General features: G+C 34.2%; 1 protein-coding gene across 1 annotated transcript in view; it reads left to right on the top strand.

Annotated features, from left to right (window-relative positions):
• Window positions 1-15,363: 15,363 nt before the first annotated feature.
• Window positions 15,364-17,224, top strand: part of LOC107878706 — a gene marked incomplete in the record, with an annotated part of 5,133 nt that continues 3,272 nt past the window's right edge. The window contains 2 exon segments of the mRNA XM_047415608.1: window positions 15,364-15,587; window positions 16,984-17,038. Coding sequence (XP_047271564.1) covers window positions 15,506-15,587; window positions 16,984-17,038 — 137 coding nt within the window.

The raw sequence follows: 17,224 nt of genomic DNA, 5'->3' as shown, positions 1-17,224 counted from the left end.
AGTAGTATTTATAATAAAATATTGATTTTGAAATATTTTTTTCATAAAATTGATGAGAACGAAAATAAAAATAAAAGATACTCATTAAAAGTATATTTTAGTACACGTTGGTGTCGAGCCGAGGTCTATTGAAAATAATTTAAGCAGCGAGAAAGTTTTTACTATCTTCCTCATAATTCATAGGTTTGATTTGAGACGAGGTCTATTAAAAATCGTTTAGATAGAGAAAAATCTTATGCATACGCTACTCTTCTCATACTTCATAGGTTTGCCTTGAACCGAGATCTATTGAAAATCGTTTAAGCAGCGAGAAGGTTTGTACTATCTTCCTCAAATCTCATAGATTTGCTTTGTAATGAGGTCTATTAAAAATCGTTCAGTGAAAAAAAATTTATGCAGACTCTACTCTCCTTATATTTCATACGTTTGCTTTGAGCCGAAATCTATCAAAGATAATTTAGATAGAGAAAAGATTTATGCACACTTTACCCTTTTCATATCTCATCGTGTACGACTAACACTAGATATGTATTATTGTATTTCAGAATAGAATGAGCATTTGAAAATTACTCAAGTACTAAATCATAAAAAGAAATTAATCAAATCAAATAAAATGTTTATAAAGTATGAAATTATGAATTGAGAGTAAGCAATTTATATTTTTGATTGAATTTAATTGTATAAACATTTGATTTTGAGCCTGTATTGGATTGATTAGTTTTAGGTGTTTTTAGATCAAAAGTACTTTTACTTCTTATGATGTTTGACTGAGATAAAAAATATTAATTAAACACTTATTGTAAAGTCAAAATAACATTGAAAAAAATATCATTTTAATAATTTACCTTATGGTAGTGGGGTTACTCAAATTTGTAAAGCTGAAAAGGGAATTTCTAGTTGCTTTTTCAATTTGATGTTTTTTTTTTGCAGCTTATTGAGTTGTTTTATTATATATTGTACTGTCACTTCGACTCTTCTTTCTTTCTTTTTTATTTTGAGGCATGAGATAAAATGTTTAGCTTGTAGTAATTCAAAACTGTGGTGCAGTGGATGAGGTTGCTCCATCTCTTAATCAGAGGTTGAAGGTTCGATCCTGGATACACAAAAGACTCTGTAGGGAGCGCTGTCACCTTAATGTAACCTGCAACGCGCGATTCGAATTAATTGAGATTCCAATACAGGCACCGAATATCAGATGGGAAAAAAAAATTCAGAACTCTTTTCAACTTCTACATCAAACAAATACTTTTTTTCCCTTTCAATTTCACGTCAAATGATCTTTTCATTTTTATCATCAACTAGACAATGTTCACACCTAAATTAGGGTCTTATTATTTTGAATACCTAACCATCATAGAGTAATCAATAATACCATGTTAGGCTCTTTGCATTTTGAATTTCTAATCATCAACGTGTTTTGATTTTTGGGTATTATTACTTTGAATTACCTTTTTTTTCTTTATTTAAGTCGAGTGTATATTGATAGTCTCTTTATCTTTTCACTTTTGCCTTTACTTTAAGAGTTACATTAAATTTATTATTATTGTTAATTTTATTCTTAACATTCTAACCATTAACGTTTTAATAATGTTTACAATCATCTGTATCACCTATTTGTTGTCAATCTAGTAAGATTCATTATTCTTAGGACCAAAGTCCTAAAGAGGGTTCCTACTCAACATAATTGTCCATCATAATTAATTTATGTGATATCTTTTTATAAGGATAATTTTCAAGTATTTTTTTTTTTTAGCCTTGATAATCTTCCTTCATAATTTTATGCGAATGGTACGATCCAACACAATTTTCCATCATAAATTTACGCGATCAACAATACTTTCTCAATGTGTATTATTTCTCCTAAGTTAAATTAGTATTGCTTTTATTAATGTGTTGCAACGGATGATTAGTGTAATATCATATAAGAATTTATGTTATACAAAGTGATGATATCAATACTTTTATGCATGTTATTAGTACAAGGTAACCGATAATAATATATTATCACTCTATTTTAGGTTATAACAATATCATGTTTGAAATGAATAGCATGATAAATCTACTTAACCGAAAATATAAAAATAAATTCACATTATTGGTGCATAAAAATATTTTATTATATTTTTAAAAAGGAACATGGGAAAACAAGACAAAAACGTAACAATCCTCGAAGATATCATGCTGTTCATTGGAGCCATAACATGAATTTTAAAATTTGAACTTTTGAAGCAGGAATACGTTTGAAAACTTGGATACTAGCAAATGTTAAAATTATTAATTATTCATATGGCAAAAATGTCAAAATACTTGTCGTATCAAAGAGGGAAAAAAAATTTGAACATAAACATTGTACTACTACCAAGTTTTAAAGACACATTTTGCATGGCGACGGGGTAGATCAGAAACCTGGCTAGCTATAAATTCGGACAAATTATTAATTAATTACTACAAATGTATTCACATTAAATTTAGAACTTAATTATTAACTCTTAAAGTTGTCGTTTTAAATTTTAGAAGTTAAAAACATAAAATCTTAGCTTCATGTCTGATTTTGCAACTCAACTCCCACTAATACAAATTTAAAAAGGGGATGTCTTTATTGACAAAAAATAACAGAATGAAAATATTGGTTTTATTGGAGTCCCACATCAGCGGGTTAAAGGTCCTTGCTCTCTGGTCTTGGGCAATCCTCCCCTCATGAGCTAGCTTTTGAGGTTGAGTTAAGCCCAAAGACCATTTCTTTATCAGGTTTGTAATTATTTCTTTGTACTAACGGTTATATTTTCCTCTTCAAATTGAATGTTGGTAGCAAAACTACCCGAATGTGATGCTACTTCAACAACCTTAAGTTATGCCCAGTTTATTATAAATATTTTACATGGTTGTTACCATTTTGGAACAATTTTAGACATGTGATAACTAAAATTAATCTTGACAAGACTCATTAGTAATTACTTTAAGCAAAGTATTTGAAGTTTCATAGTTGTAATATTTGGCTTGACTTTAGCCACATCATTTCTACCTTATTTTAGTAATAAATAACTCAAATTCAATCACATTTACTTCCCTTCAGTCATTTTCGCCTCAAGTAATGTATCTATGACTAAATTCAATTGTTCTTACCTGAATTTCAACCACCTATTTAAGAAATGAATATGATAGAATGGAAATAATCATGGGCACTAGACTTCGAGGTTGAGTTAAACTCAGAGTTCATTTAACATGGTATATCAGAGTCATGATATCCTAATGTGAACCCTCCAAATAAATTGTACACGTTGTACGAATCAGATGATGTCCAACTATGCATGCTCTGGCTCTGGAACCTACAGGATCTCCTTAAGCTCATTTTGATGGTTGAATTAGGCCCAATGTCTATTTACTATAGTATACAATTATATAAATATACTAACATGTCCAGATAACTTGTAAAATTCTTACAGTTGGTCAAAGCAAAATTAACAGTGTTTCTTCCCATTATTAGTTTAGCTTTAGAATGACAGCTAATACGTTAATTGAGGAAAAAAGACATGCACAAATAGACGAGCTAGAACAAAGTGCAAATTTTGACAAATCAAAAAACCGGGCCAGCTCATACCTAATCCTCCATCTGTGTTGGAGATTAATCTCATCCTTATTGTTATCATGGCCTATCATAATATATGTATATGTAATCATATCCACCAAAATTATCCCTTATATTTGGGTCAATTTTAAAAAAGTTCTTTAAATGTGTGATCATCAAATAGTTTTGATAGATATTTTAAAATTTGTCAACATTATTTAACACTTTTGATTTTCATTCATTTTTCAACAAACATCATCAATTAAATTTATAGGTTTATTTTCGTAAGTAATAGTGTTTTGAAACAAATTCCTGATGGAGTTATGTCGATGGAGTTCAAATAAATGTGAGAATTCAATTTGATGCTATTGAGTTGTTGTTTTGATTGGGATGATTTTGTTATTTTATATGTTTTCGAATACAAGAATCCGTATATAGGCACAACAACTTTAACACAAGTTCAAGTCTCAAAACAAGAACACCTGTGAAGTTCCTTAACACCTTCAACACAAGATTAAAAGTAATCTATCCAAGAAGTGTGTTATTTTTCAGAAATAAGATGAAATAGAAATGTAAAGTCAAGTCCCCCGACTTCATGGAGTGTCCTTAAGGAATAATTTTCCTCACTGTACCCGAGGTTATTGAATTTTCTTCTCAGGATAAAATGGCTTTCAATCCAACAATAAATGTACCTCAAATTGTTGGATTCGTCGAACTCACTCAACAGCTAATGATCACAAGGAGTTTTTGAAAATATGAAGAGTGTTTTTGCTGTAAAAAATCATGTCTATACTTGAGGAATATATAAGGTATTTATAGCCTTTAATGTATCCTTTTGAAAAGGATGCATTGATTCAGCAAAAAGACACCTATTTAGTACAGTCGCGTCACCTGCGCGTCAGTCTGTGCTGAATCTGCGCCTGATCTACGGTCGCAGGTGACACTATCCAAATTCCAGTAAATACCTGCGATGCACCTGTGCCCGCAGGTTATCAAAGTGCGCATGCAGATCGCCCTACAGCGCGAAACAGTGTTCCTTTTACCTCAAAGGGTCGCATCCCTTCAAGATGCGTTGCGTATGTGTTAGCATGGCATCCGAAATGCGCCCGCACCTAGAGAAAAATAATTCTATCAGATTTTTGGATTAAAATTTTACTTGTAAAATAAGTTTCAAATAAAATTCGTCTAAAAAGATAAATCTCATCAATCGATCATTTGACAAATCCAAATCCGGAGCCAAGTCGAGCGGGCAACAATAGCACGAGGCACCACTTTGTACTTGCCTCACGATCCATGTGGAGTAAAGTGTTCCTCATTATAAACACTTTAAATTTCCCTTCTCCCACTAATGTGAGAGAATTAGTGAACTTTCCATTAAAAGAGTACACTTTCCATTTTAGTGACTCTATTTTCCTCCACTCTTTTCCCCTCTATTTTCCATTCACACACATTGAACCCAACAGATTTGAGATTTGAGGGTGGCAAATTTGATCTTGCAGGTAGCTAGACATCTTATTGGTGGAGGTTTTATCGGCGCGTCATCACCTAATAATAACATTGTCACTATAATATATATAAAGAAGGATTATTAATATATATCATTTGAGCATCGAGTTTATCAACAGGCTCGAAGTATACAGAATATATACACTGTCAGTTTATATATACTATTAACAATTATACACTAGTTATACTTTATACATATTTTGTAAAATAGACAACCGAATAGTCCTCATCCATAACTCCCAAATTATAAAGGCAATAGTATAATGTATATAGCCATTATCTCAAGGGAAAATTACAAAACATACATCTTAACCGACACCGCTTACACAGATTCCCATCCTTACAAAATATTACAAATTTCAACTAATTGTGTATCTTCTTGGATGTATCGTGTTGAGACAGGGATCACATAGCTGATAGCTAGTTGTTAATAGTTTGTAGCTTAACTTAATTAGTTCAAGTTAGTTACAAGTTATTAGGAGTAGTTAACTGATGTGGCAGTGGTAGCTAGCACTAACTGACTCTGACAGTCTGTATATATATACTGATGTACTGTTACATTGAAGAATCGAAAAACACTTTACACATTTCATTCTACTCTATCTCTCTTCTCCTACTACTACTTCTAGAATTTTCTTCTAAACACCATTGTTGAGATCTGTGCAATGCATCAACTAACATGGTATCAGAGCCAATGAGCTCGCAATTCGGTTTGTAGAATCGATCCTTCCTACTTGAATTATTCATCTCTTTCTGCTCGTCTTAGATCTGTAAAGTTTGTCAATGGCTTCCACTACAATTGAGCTAAGAGCCACAGTTGAGGCCAATCATCCTCTGTATTTAGCCCCAGCTGATACCAGTGGTATATCCCTAATTTCATTACAGCTGACAGGATCAAATAACTATGCCTTGTGGAATCGATCGATACGCATTGCGTTATTAGGTCACAACAAACTTGGAATTATTGATGGAGAATGGAATGAGGAGAAATTTGATAAGAAATACTGCATCAATGGGAACGATGCAATGCAATTGTGTTGTCCTGGTTAATGAATTCAGTAGCCTCAAATCTTATTAGTGGCATTGCATACTGTAGACACCTAATTTTGTCCCTCCCCGATAGCATTTTTACCATTTTACCTCCGTATTACTACGTGTCCTCATTCGTATAATTATATCCCACAAAAATACAAAAATAACAACCCTTAACAAAATCTCTAACAAATTAAATCCCTAACCTTATCCTAACAACCTACCCCACTACCCAACCCCACCTTACCCCTACCCCTACATGACCCCCCCATTACGTTTCTTTTCCATTTCTTGGAAATATATACACCCACAGTAGACTGGAAGAGAAAAGGAGATACTCATATCATCATGGTCCATTTTCTCCCAAAACAGAAAACACAAACAATATATATAGCAAGAGAATTCCATTAACACAGACCTAACTAGATATACACACTACTATTCACGAAAAACACAAAGAAGCTTCCACAAAAATTTTCATACACACAATACAGCAAAAACACCTCACAAGGAACACACACATATCATCTTCTCCATTCGATTCATTCACAACTCCCATGGAACAACACACTCTCACAGAATTCCAATGACCCTCACTAACAATTTCATGGACACACATACCAGTGGGGGGGGGGGGGGGGTGAGAGAAAACCAGAGAAAAAGAGAAAGAGACGAAAGATATAAGCAGAAACTAGTAAAGAGGAGAAAACCGGTGAGCGAGGGATTAGGGAGATCGAAATCGGGTTTGGGTTGGTCTTTGTTTTCGCGATATCTGTTTTGAACAAATTTGGGTTGTGATTTCGCGATTTCACTATTGGTTTGTGATTCAATTTGGACTCGGGCTGGTCATCGGTATTTGATTCGGGTCGACGAAAAATGGAAAAAGGGTAAAGATCAAAGTTGTTCAGTTCGTGATTGATTTTCGATTCGAGATTCCGACGTGGACTCCGTCTCTTTTTGTTGAGTAATAAAGAAAAATTTGAGGTCCATTTCTTCTTCCATTCTCTATTTTTATCTCAAGTTTTTATTATTGTTACGGATGTGAATGTTTTTGTGCGCCTACCATGTTTGAATCTTAATTGCGTATTGGTTGATGTTGGATTTGAATATTGAAAAAGTGAATTGATAATTGACGCATGTGTTAATCATTGATTGATAAAAATAAAGTTGGGGGCGGGAATCCAAATTGGTAAAAGTGAATATTATGGTATTTTGGTTCATTGTTTATGTTGAATGTGATATGTCGTCGAGCGGGCAGACAAACATTAGGCCGGATAGGCAAATTTAGAATTAGTGAATTATTGGAATATTGAAATATTTGTTGAATGTCTTGTCACCGCATTTGAAAAGTGTATTCATTTGGCCGGGGAATGCCCCGAGGTATTTGTATTTATTCACCGGGGAATGCCCCGAGGTATTTGTATTTATTCACCGGGGAATGCCCCGACGTACTATGTTGGCAAAAGATGATCGTGATGAAGACTCGGGGCATCGGGTAAAGCAACGGATTTTAGCCTAGGACTAGTTTAGAATAGGATTTATATTTTTACATTTTTCTGTTCCGAATTGTAATAATTAGACTGGACATTATGATTTTGGATTTGTTTTGTTTTTGTGCGTTTGATTGATTGTTTTATGTATTTTTGTGTAGTTTATACATCCGTGATATCAAATTAATCGATACGCTCCACTAAGCAACCGTGGTTGAACCATGGGATCGAGGAGGCAAAGCAACCGTGGTTGAACCATGGGATCGAGGGGTGCCTAACACCTTCCTCTCTGTCAACAGAATTTCTTATCTAGAATCTTTGTTCGCAGATAAGTTTTAGAGCCAAAACCGTTTTGAAAAGGGATTTTCAAAGGTGACTTGGCACACCTGATTATGCCAAGTGGCGAATCTGAATAAAAAATGTAAATAATCTTTTTTCGAAGTAAATTTTCAAGCTTTTGTCACTTTAATAATAAAAATCCTTCGAACTTTTAAATTATTCTTTTTAGTGTAAAAAGGGTTGTGACACGTATAGTCTGAGTGCTCACACAGTTTGGGAAGATCTGCGTGAAAAGTTTGACAAAATTGATGGTTGTAGATCGTTTAATCTTCACAAAGATATTTCGACAATCAATCAAGGTACCTCATCTATCTCTACAGATTACTCTAAATTGAAGGACTTATGGGGTGAACTTGAAGCCCTAATTCCAGTGCCTGGTTGCGATTGTGCCAAATCTAAGGATTTTATTGCTCACATGCAACGACAAAAACTATATCAATTTCTCATGGGACTCAATGAGTCATATATGTAAGCTAGAAGTTAGATACTTATGATGATACCTCTACCAAATGTCAATCAAGCTTATGCTATGTTAATTAGTGATGAAAGCCACAGGGTTGTGTCCACTAGCTCTAATGTCCTAGGACCTGCTCCGGCCTTCTCAACTGCTTTGTACTCTAATAAAAGTGCAGGGTATAATGGAGGTTACCACAACTCCAGAAAGTATTCTCCACTGCAGTGTGATATTGCAAGGGTAAAGGTCATACTAAGGAAACTTGCTATAGAGTCGTTGGTTATCCTACAGATTATAAGTTCAGGAAGAAAGGGGGAGCTGGTAACTTTTTCTTAGCTGGTCAGGCCTTCACTGCTAAATTTGATACTAAAACTTCCAAACTTTCACTCACTCTACATCCACAGGATACAAATGTGATTTCAAGATGTCCTGCTCAGTAACCTTTGATCCCCACCAGTGGCCTGACCTTCATATTTATAAAAGAACAGTATGACAAGATCATTTACATGTTGAACACCTCCAATCCTTCCTCAGTACCTTCTGCTAATATGACAGGTACTATCAATCCTAATAAACTAGTCTGAATTATTGACATAGGGGCAACAAACCATATGGTATCTGATCTTACTATGTTGAAAGATGTTAATCATGTCTCACCTTCTGTAACTAGACAAGTATATTTGTCTGATGGTAATTTTTCTTCAGTCACTCATATTAGTTCCACTCCTATCTCCTCTAGGAGCTTTATTACCAATATTCTTCATGTCCCTTAATTCAAGCATAATTTTCTATCTATTGCCCAGTTAACTAAAGAGTTGGGTTGCTATGTGTCGTTTTTCCCTGATTTCTGCCTCTTTCAGGATCTCTTCACTGGGAAGGTGAGGGGGATTGGTAGATTGAGGGTGGCTTGTATTACCTTCTGTTACAAGAAAGTGAAGATGTTGACAAAGCAGTCATGAGTGCTTCTGTGATCAATTAAGATGTGTGGTGCATCTGCATACTCCAAGTCAAGGCTCTACTGATATTGGGCTATGGCACCAAAGACTTGGTTATGTGTCTTCCTATATTTTTAGACATTTATTTTCAGCTTTTTCTGATAAGTGTCTCACTACTTTGAATCAGTGTGTTGTGTGTCCTTTAGCTAGACAGACAAGATTACCTTTCTCCAATAGTACTTCTAAAACTAGTTCTTGTTTTGATTTGATTCATGCTGATGTATGGGGACCATATAACACTGCCACATATGATGGTAATAAATACTTTCTAACCCTTGTTGATGATTTCTCAAGAATGATCTGGATTTTCTTATTGAAATTGAAATCAGATGTTTGTGTAGTCCTTAAACAATTTCTTGCTTATGTTAGAAACCAGTTTCACTCAAGTGTGAAGATCTTTAAATATGATAATGGAACAGAGTTTATCAATTCAGTTTGTACCTCTTTATTCATTGACTTAGGCATTGTGCATCAGACTTCTTGTCCCTACGCCCCTCAGCAAAATGGTGTAGCTGAGAGAAAACATAGACATTTACTGGAAGTTGCCAGAGTATTAAGATTTCAAGCTCACATTCCCATTAAATTCTGGGGTCACTGCATACTTACAGCAGCCTGCAATATCAATAGACTTCCTTCTTCTAGTCTAGGCAACAAATTATCTTTTGAACTCCTTCATAATAAGAAACCTTTCATTCATCACTTGAAAGTTCTAGGGTGCTTATGTTATGCCAAGGTTCCCCTTCCTAAGGACATGTTTTCTGCCAGAGCTCAACATTGCATATTAATGAGATACTCAGATACTCAAACGGGTTATCTTCTTTATCATTTGAATAATCATACCTTCTTTGTTAGTAGAGATATTTCCTTTAGAGAAGATGTCTTTCCCTTCCAACATTCCCAACCACACCATTCTCCTATATTTGTTGTACCTGAATTTTTCCTTGCTGACACTCCTTCACCTACTGATCATACCTCTCATACCACTTCTCCTTTCTCTGCGGACACTTCTATTGATCATTCTTCTATACCTATAGTTCCTTCCTCCTCTACTATATTACCTACTCCTACTACATTTGCTGATCACAAGGCAATTCCTTATCCTTTGGCTGTTGTGCTATCTTCTGACCACTTATCCAGTACTTATCAGACTTTCCTTGCTGGGACTTCTATTGTTGAACCATTCACCTATGTTGAGGCTTGTGTATACCCTAGGTGGGTTGCAACTATGCAGCAAGAGATTGCTGCCTTGGAAGCAAACAACACATAGAAGGTAGTTTCTCTTCCTGATGGCAAGCATCCTATTGGATGCAAATGGATATACAAAGTGAACTATTATGCTAATGGGGATGTTAAGAGGTTCAAAACAAGACTTGTAACCAAAGGCTTTAATCAACAAGAGGGCATTGACTACCAGGAAACTTTTTCTCCGGTAGTAAAAATGGTCACTGTGAGGACTATTTAGTCTATAATTGCTGCTCAACATTGGCACATCCATCAAATAGATGTGTACAATGCATTCTTATAAGGGTATTTATTTGATGAAATCTTTATGGAGTTGCCTCGGGGCTTTCAGAGTCAGGGGGAGAAGAGACCAGTTTGCAGACTTCTCAAGTCCTTGTATGGACTCAAGCAAGCCCTAAGGCAGTGGAACTCTAAACTGACTAATGCACTAATGACTATGGGTTTCAAGCACAGTCACTATGATTACTCACTCTTCATAAAGAAGATAGATAATGAACTTGTAGTCATATTAGTATATGTTGATGACCTGCTAGTTACAGAAAGCAATATTAAGTTGATTGAGGAAACAAAACTTGAGTTGCAAAGGATCTTCTGGATGAAATACTTGGGAGACTTGAGATACTTCTTGGGCATTGAATTCGCTAAATCAGATAAGGGTATACTAATGCACCAAAGAACGTACAGTTTGGAACTGATTTCTGAACTTGGAATGGGTGCAGCTAAACCAATTGGTATACCTTTTGAACTAAATAGCAAGTTAACAACTCATGAGTTTGATTCTCACATCAAAGTGGCAGGAACTACACATGATGAGTTACTTCCAAATGCAGGTGAATATCAGAGATTGATTGGCAAACTATTGTACCTAACAATTACCAGACCTGATATAGCTTATGGGGTTCAAACACTGAGACAATTTTTAGCTCAAACAAAAAGGTCTCATATGGAAGCAACATTAAGAATAGTAAGGTATGTTAGGAATCATCCTAGCCAGGGAGTGCTATTATCCAGCAACAAGAAGAAAGTTTTGACTCCCTATTGTGATGCTGATTGGGCTCCATGCCCGAATTCCAGAAAGTCAATAATAGGGTATTGTGTCAAATTAGGAGATTCATTAATATCATGGAAGTCAAAGAAGCAAAGTACAGTGTCCAGAAGCTCTGCAGAAGCAGAATATAGAAGCATGGCTTTCACAATTGCAGAAATTATATGGATAGAAGGACTATTGAAGGAAGTTGATTATAAAGTGAGTCTACCAGTTACTCTCTATAGTGACAGTAAAGTAGCAATTCAAATAACTGCAAATCCAGATTAGCAATTCAAATAACTGCAAATCCAGTGTTTCGTGAGAGAACAAAACACATAGATATAGATTGTCACTTTATCAGGGAGAAAATCATTCAAGGGCTGATCAAAACTGAATATGTACATTCATCTGAACAACTGGCTGATCTTCTAACTAAAGGCTTGGGAAAACTGCAGCATGACCACTTGAACTTCAAGCTGGGAGCACTAGACATCTTTGCACCACCCAGCTTGAAGGGGAGTGTTGAGACAGGGATCACATAGCTGATAGCTAGTTGTTAATAGTTTGTAGCTTAACTTAATTAGTTCAAGTTAGTTACAAGTTGTTAGGAGTAGTTAGCTGATGTAGCAGTGGTAGCTAGCACTAATTGACTCTGACAGTCTGTATATATATACTGATGTACTGTTACATTGAAGAATAGAAAAACAGTTTACACATTTCATTCTACTCTATCTCCCTTCTCCTCCTACTACTTCTAGAGTCTTCTTCTAAACACCAATGTTAAGAGCTGTGCAGTGCATCAACTAACATATCGGGAGCTAATTATGTATCTCGACAGATTCAAAATCGAAAAAAATGTATCGGGAGCTAATTATGTATCTCTACAAAGAAAAAAATATATTTTCGTTGGATGTATAATGTATCTCGGCATACCCAAAATAAAAAAAAAAATCAAAAATTAATTATGTATCTTTACCAAAAAAAATGCATCTTTGTTGGATGTATAAGGGGCTAATTATGTATTTCGGCTGACCCAAAATCAAAATTTTCAGTAATTATGTAAAATATCGAAATTTTCTCTAATTAAGCTTCAAACTATCCCGATTTATGTTGTTTTACCTTATTTTAGACCAAACAGATGTAAGGGCTCTCTTTTTATCAGTCTTCTCTTGATTCCCTTTTTGTTAGGTAACTATTAACGTGATCACTTTTTATTGGCATGTGCTTCGGTTAGCTTTAATCATGGAACATTATTACTGAACAAGATGGATATATGGACCTTCTGATTCTGACTACATGTGAATGCTCCTTTAACTTGTCCAACAATGTTCACTAAAGTGTGTTCCAATTTCCCATTTGTTTTTTCCTTTATGGTGAAACTTTCCCTAATTCCTTGCTTCTTCTTTCCTTCTCTTTTGGTGTCAATCATCATTCCCCCTCATTTATTTTTTCATAGTAACAACAATAAAGATAATAATATATTGAGTGAAATTTCACTAATGGAGTCTGGCGAGAGTAGAGTGTATGCAGACGTTTTTCACTATTTTATAGAGGTAGAGATGTTTTCAGAAGACTCTAGGCTCAAGTGCAACGAATCCAAATACAAAAAGGAAAGAAATAGTTATGGAAACACTACAACTAACAAAAAAAAGTAGGAGTATTTTTTTAGTATTAGTAAGCTTTTCAAAATCGGTTCCGATTAATTTAAACTCACACTACATATTTTATAAGATTTCTTTTCTTATTTTAGGGATTCAGACTCAAAATATTTGACATATAAACATTATTAATACTAGTTTTTAATATACTTATAAATTTAGAATTTTATAATAGTGCTTATTTTTCAATTATAAAGACAATAAGGTAATTATTTGTGAACTTTAAGTCCTTTATCAGCATGATGCAAGTAAAACTTGTGAATGATGTGCTTTAATTCTAGGTTGTCGGGTGAAAATGCTCCAATATCTTACGTCATGGTATCGGCATTTAAGTCAAATTTGTAATAAGCAGAGGCGGGGGTGGATTCAGGATTTTCAGTGAGGGGTTCAGTAGTACATATACGGACTAGTCGAGGGGTTCAACCTCTATTATTTATACATAATTTTTTTTTATCATGTAAAAATAGTATAATTTTCCGACGAAGGAGGTTCGGATGAACCCCTGGAATACATGTACATCCGCCACTGAGCAGAGGCGTACTTAAAATTTCGAGAGAATTGATTTAAGTATTTTTTTAGAAGAATATAATACGACTATATATTTTCTCTAGTTCAAAATAAGTGAATTTTTGAGCTACATTTTAATGTCCAAAATAAATGAATTGTTTATTCTTCAAGAGATATATTGAAAATTTCTTCCAATTTCACCTTTCATTTACACTTTCTACGTTACAGCCTACAGGTTCCAAGAGACTTAATTCACTTTGTTATAATAAGGCTGAAATTTCAAGAATAGTTTGATAAAATCTAAAAAAGTAAAATAATATTTATGTCATGTTTTTTTTTCCTTAATAGGTGTGCACGAAGCATGAATTCACTTTTTTGGAATTAGAGGGAGTATGATATAATGAGGGGAGCATAGGTTCACATGAACACGATGACCCCTATCCAAATACGCTCACGATAATAGGTAAAAATTGACAAATCTATCCACTTCGAATCAATTTTAGATAAGATGATTCAAGTTAAATATGACTAGACTTTGATGGATGAAGTCGATGCACATATAAATAAAGTTAGCCATATGAAATTTTAGATATGTTATATGAAGTTAATTAACTTGATCAAACTTAACTACAAACATTAGTGTCTAAAGTAGTTTCAAAGTGAACAAACAACAACAATAGCAACACACTCAATGTGGTCCCATAAAGTAAGTTTGGGGACGATAGAGCGTATGCAGACCTTATATAACTCAAAGGTGAGTCAGAGAGGTTGTTTTCGATAAATTGCTTAAGACAAAACATTATAAAGTAATAGAATTAGGTAGATATTAAATAATGATATTTAAAAAGCATGCATCGTGAAAAATTTACTAGGACAAAGAGAAAGCAAAAGTGTGAAATCTTAATAGCTCAGTTGGTTGACGATTTAAACTTTCAACTTATTGGTAAATGTACGGTTTCCACCTTATAATACCCTCACCGCATTCTCTCCCCCTGCCCCTGCCCCCGCCCCCTCCCCACTCTCCCCCTTCCCCCACCCCCACCCAATCCCAAAAAAGTAGCTAAAATAACAAAACAAACACCCACCTTAATAAATTTGCATAAATTTTCACCCTTACAAAGTAATTACAAAATTCAGCAAATTATATATTTTCGTTGGATGTAATAGGGAGCTACTTATGTATCTCGACAGACTCAAAATCGAAGAAAATATATCAAAAGCTAATTATATATCTTTAAAAATAAAAAATTATATGTTCGTTAGGTGTATTATGTTTCTCCAAAGACTCATAATTGAAAAAAATATATCGGGAGCAAATTATGTATCTTTACAAAGAAAAAATGTATTTTTGTTGGATGTATCTAGAACTAACTATATATATCAACAAATTAAAAATTAAAATTTTCAGTAATTATATAAAATATAGAAATTTTCTATAATTAAACTCCAAACTATTGGAGATTTTTGCCCAAAAGAAAAAGTTTGATAATTTTGGGCTTCCACGACAATCTTATTGGGCTCCCTAAATTATCTTGTGGACTAATTCCACCTAATGAGTTGCTCCAGGCCCATCATTGCACTCTCCAACAATGCGAGCTACGATACCGAACTTGCTGAACCCTAAACCCTTCTTAGCATTCAGAAGTGTAGTGTGTAGAACAATTCCTTCCATCTTCGCCTTCGTTTAGCTATGGCGAAGAACAGAAACAAGAAGAGAAATGGCCCAGCTGCTATGGATGTTTCCACTGACCAGACGGTCACGGGTCCCCAGGGTAATTCAGTAATTAACTACTGCAATTTTTCAGTTTCTTCGTTTATTATTATTATTATTATTAAATCATTTTTATTTTTTCTTGGACTTTCACTGATTTTAAAGAATCAAAAATATTAATACTCATTAGTTCTAATTGTAGGAAATTAATTTGTTTTTATTTCATACTGATAAGGGCTTTTGGGGAGCTACAGTAATTACAAGCTTAGCAGCATTTAGGCCGTAACATTTGGCAACCAAAAAATATTGTGCTTTTTCAATGATATCGAAGCATTTTTATCGTCACCCCACTTAACATGTGTACTATGAAAATTCACAGGCTCTGATACCATTAACAGGATCTCTTAGGCTGGGGTATGCCACTCAGCCTACCAGACCAGGATTAAGCCTTAGTCGGAAGACCGAACCAAAGCACCAACCGAAATAGAAAAGAATCTTAAGTAATTTTATGACTGTATGAATTCTTTTATCCAAACATGGGGCCTGTCAGAGATTCAATAATTTTGTGTTAAACCTATGTGTCTAGAAGTTCTAATTGTGCAGAATTCGCCCTTTTCTTAACAATACGGGCTAGAGAGGCACAACTTACTAGACGGAGTCACAGAGACAAGGTTAACATAAGTGTATTGAACACGACTGTACCTCTATTTTGGAACCAAGTCAAGAAATTAAAAAGATTCTTTTATATTTTGATAGAGTCTGGAACTTTCATAGTTAACATGTCAGTGAAATTAGATCTTCAACATAGATATAAGAAATCTTTCAGCCGAACATAGTCACGGCTGGATTAAGGTAGAAGTTTAATTAAATGAGTACAAGTAGTAAAGAGATATGTACCTGACTAGCCGGGAACCAGACTGAAATAGTAGTATAGTAGTAAACAAGTAGCTTCTTCTTTATTTAATTCTTGAATATGTTACAAGGAGAGAGAGAGTTTTGAAAACAAAAGGAGAGAATTTCTGAACTCCTGCCTCTTCCCAAGAATGAGGCGCTTATAAATAATAAAAAAGAGAATCTTGCACAGTAATGGATGGGTCCCTGTGCACAGTGATTTTACTATTACAAAGAGGAAAATTATTATGGTCTTTAAACAGTCATGTCTTATCCATCAGTCATGTGTTGTCTTTAGTCATGTGTTGTCTTTTCCTTTCCACTTCTTGATGAATGCTTCAGCCTTTTCAATTTCTTCTTCTTCTATCAGAATTTCCGGAGGTTGAGAATTGGTAATATATTCAGTATTTGTTTCGGTACTATTCATTGAGATTTCTGAATTTTGCTCAATAGTTTGAAGTAGTTTATCATTATCATCATTATTATTATTAATCTTAATCTTAATCTTAATCTTACAAAAATTTGCTTAATTTTTGTTGATTTATATGTACGTTTGTTAATTTCAGCAATGGATACTTCAGAATCAGCAGCTCCAAAACAAAATATAGGTGGATCACATAGGTAAGTTGTTTAATTTTCACTTACGTATTAATTTATGCTTAAAGTTGTACACCATTCGTAACTAGTTAGAAAGTAAGACATTCATGTATAAAATTATTATGACGTTTGGTTTGCAATTTAGGAGCACGCATAGCTAATACATGTATAAGTTACGAGGGAATTGGTGTATAATATTATACAGAGTAT

This window comes from Capsicum annuum, chromosome 7, assembly GCF_002878395.1.
Source record: "Capsicum annuum cultivar UCD-10X-F1 chromosome 7, UCD10Xv1.1, whole genome shotgun sequence".
Lineage (NCBI taxonomy): Eukaryota > Viridiplantae > Streptophyta > Magnoliopsida > Solanales > Solanaceae > Capsicum > Capsicum annuum.
This window is presented reverse-complemented; position numbering and strand designations above follow the sequence as displayed.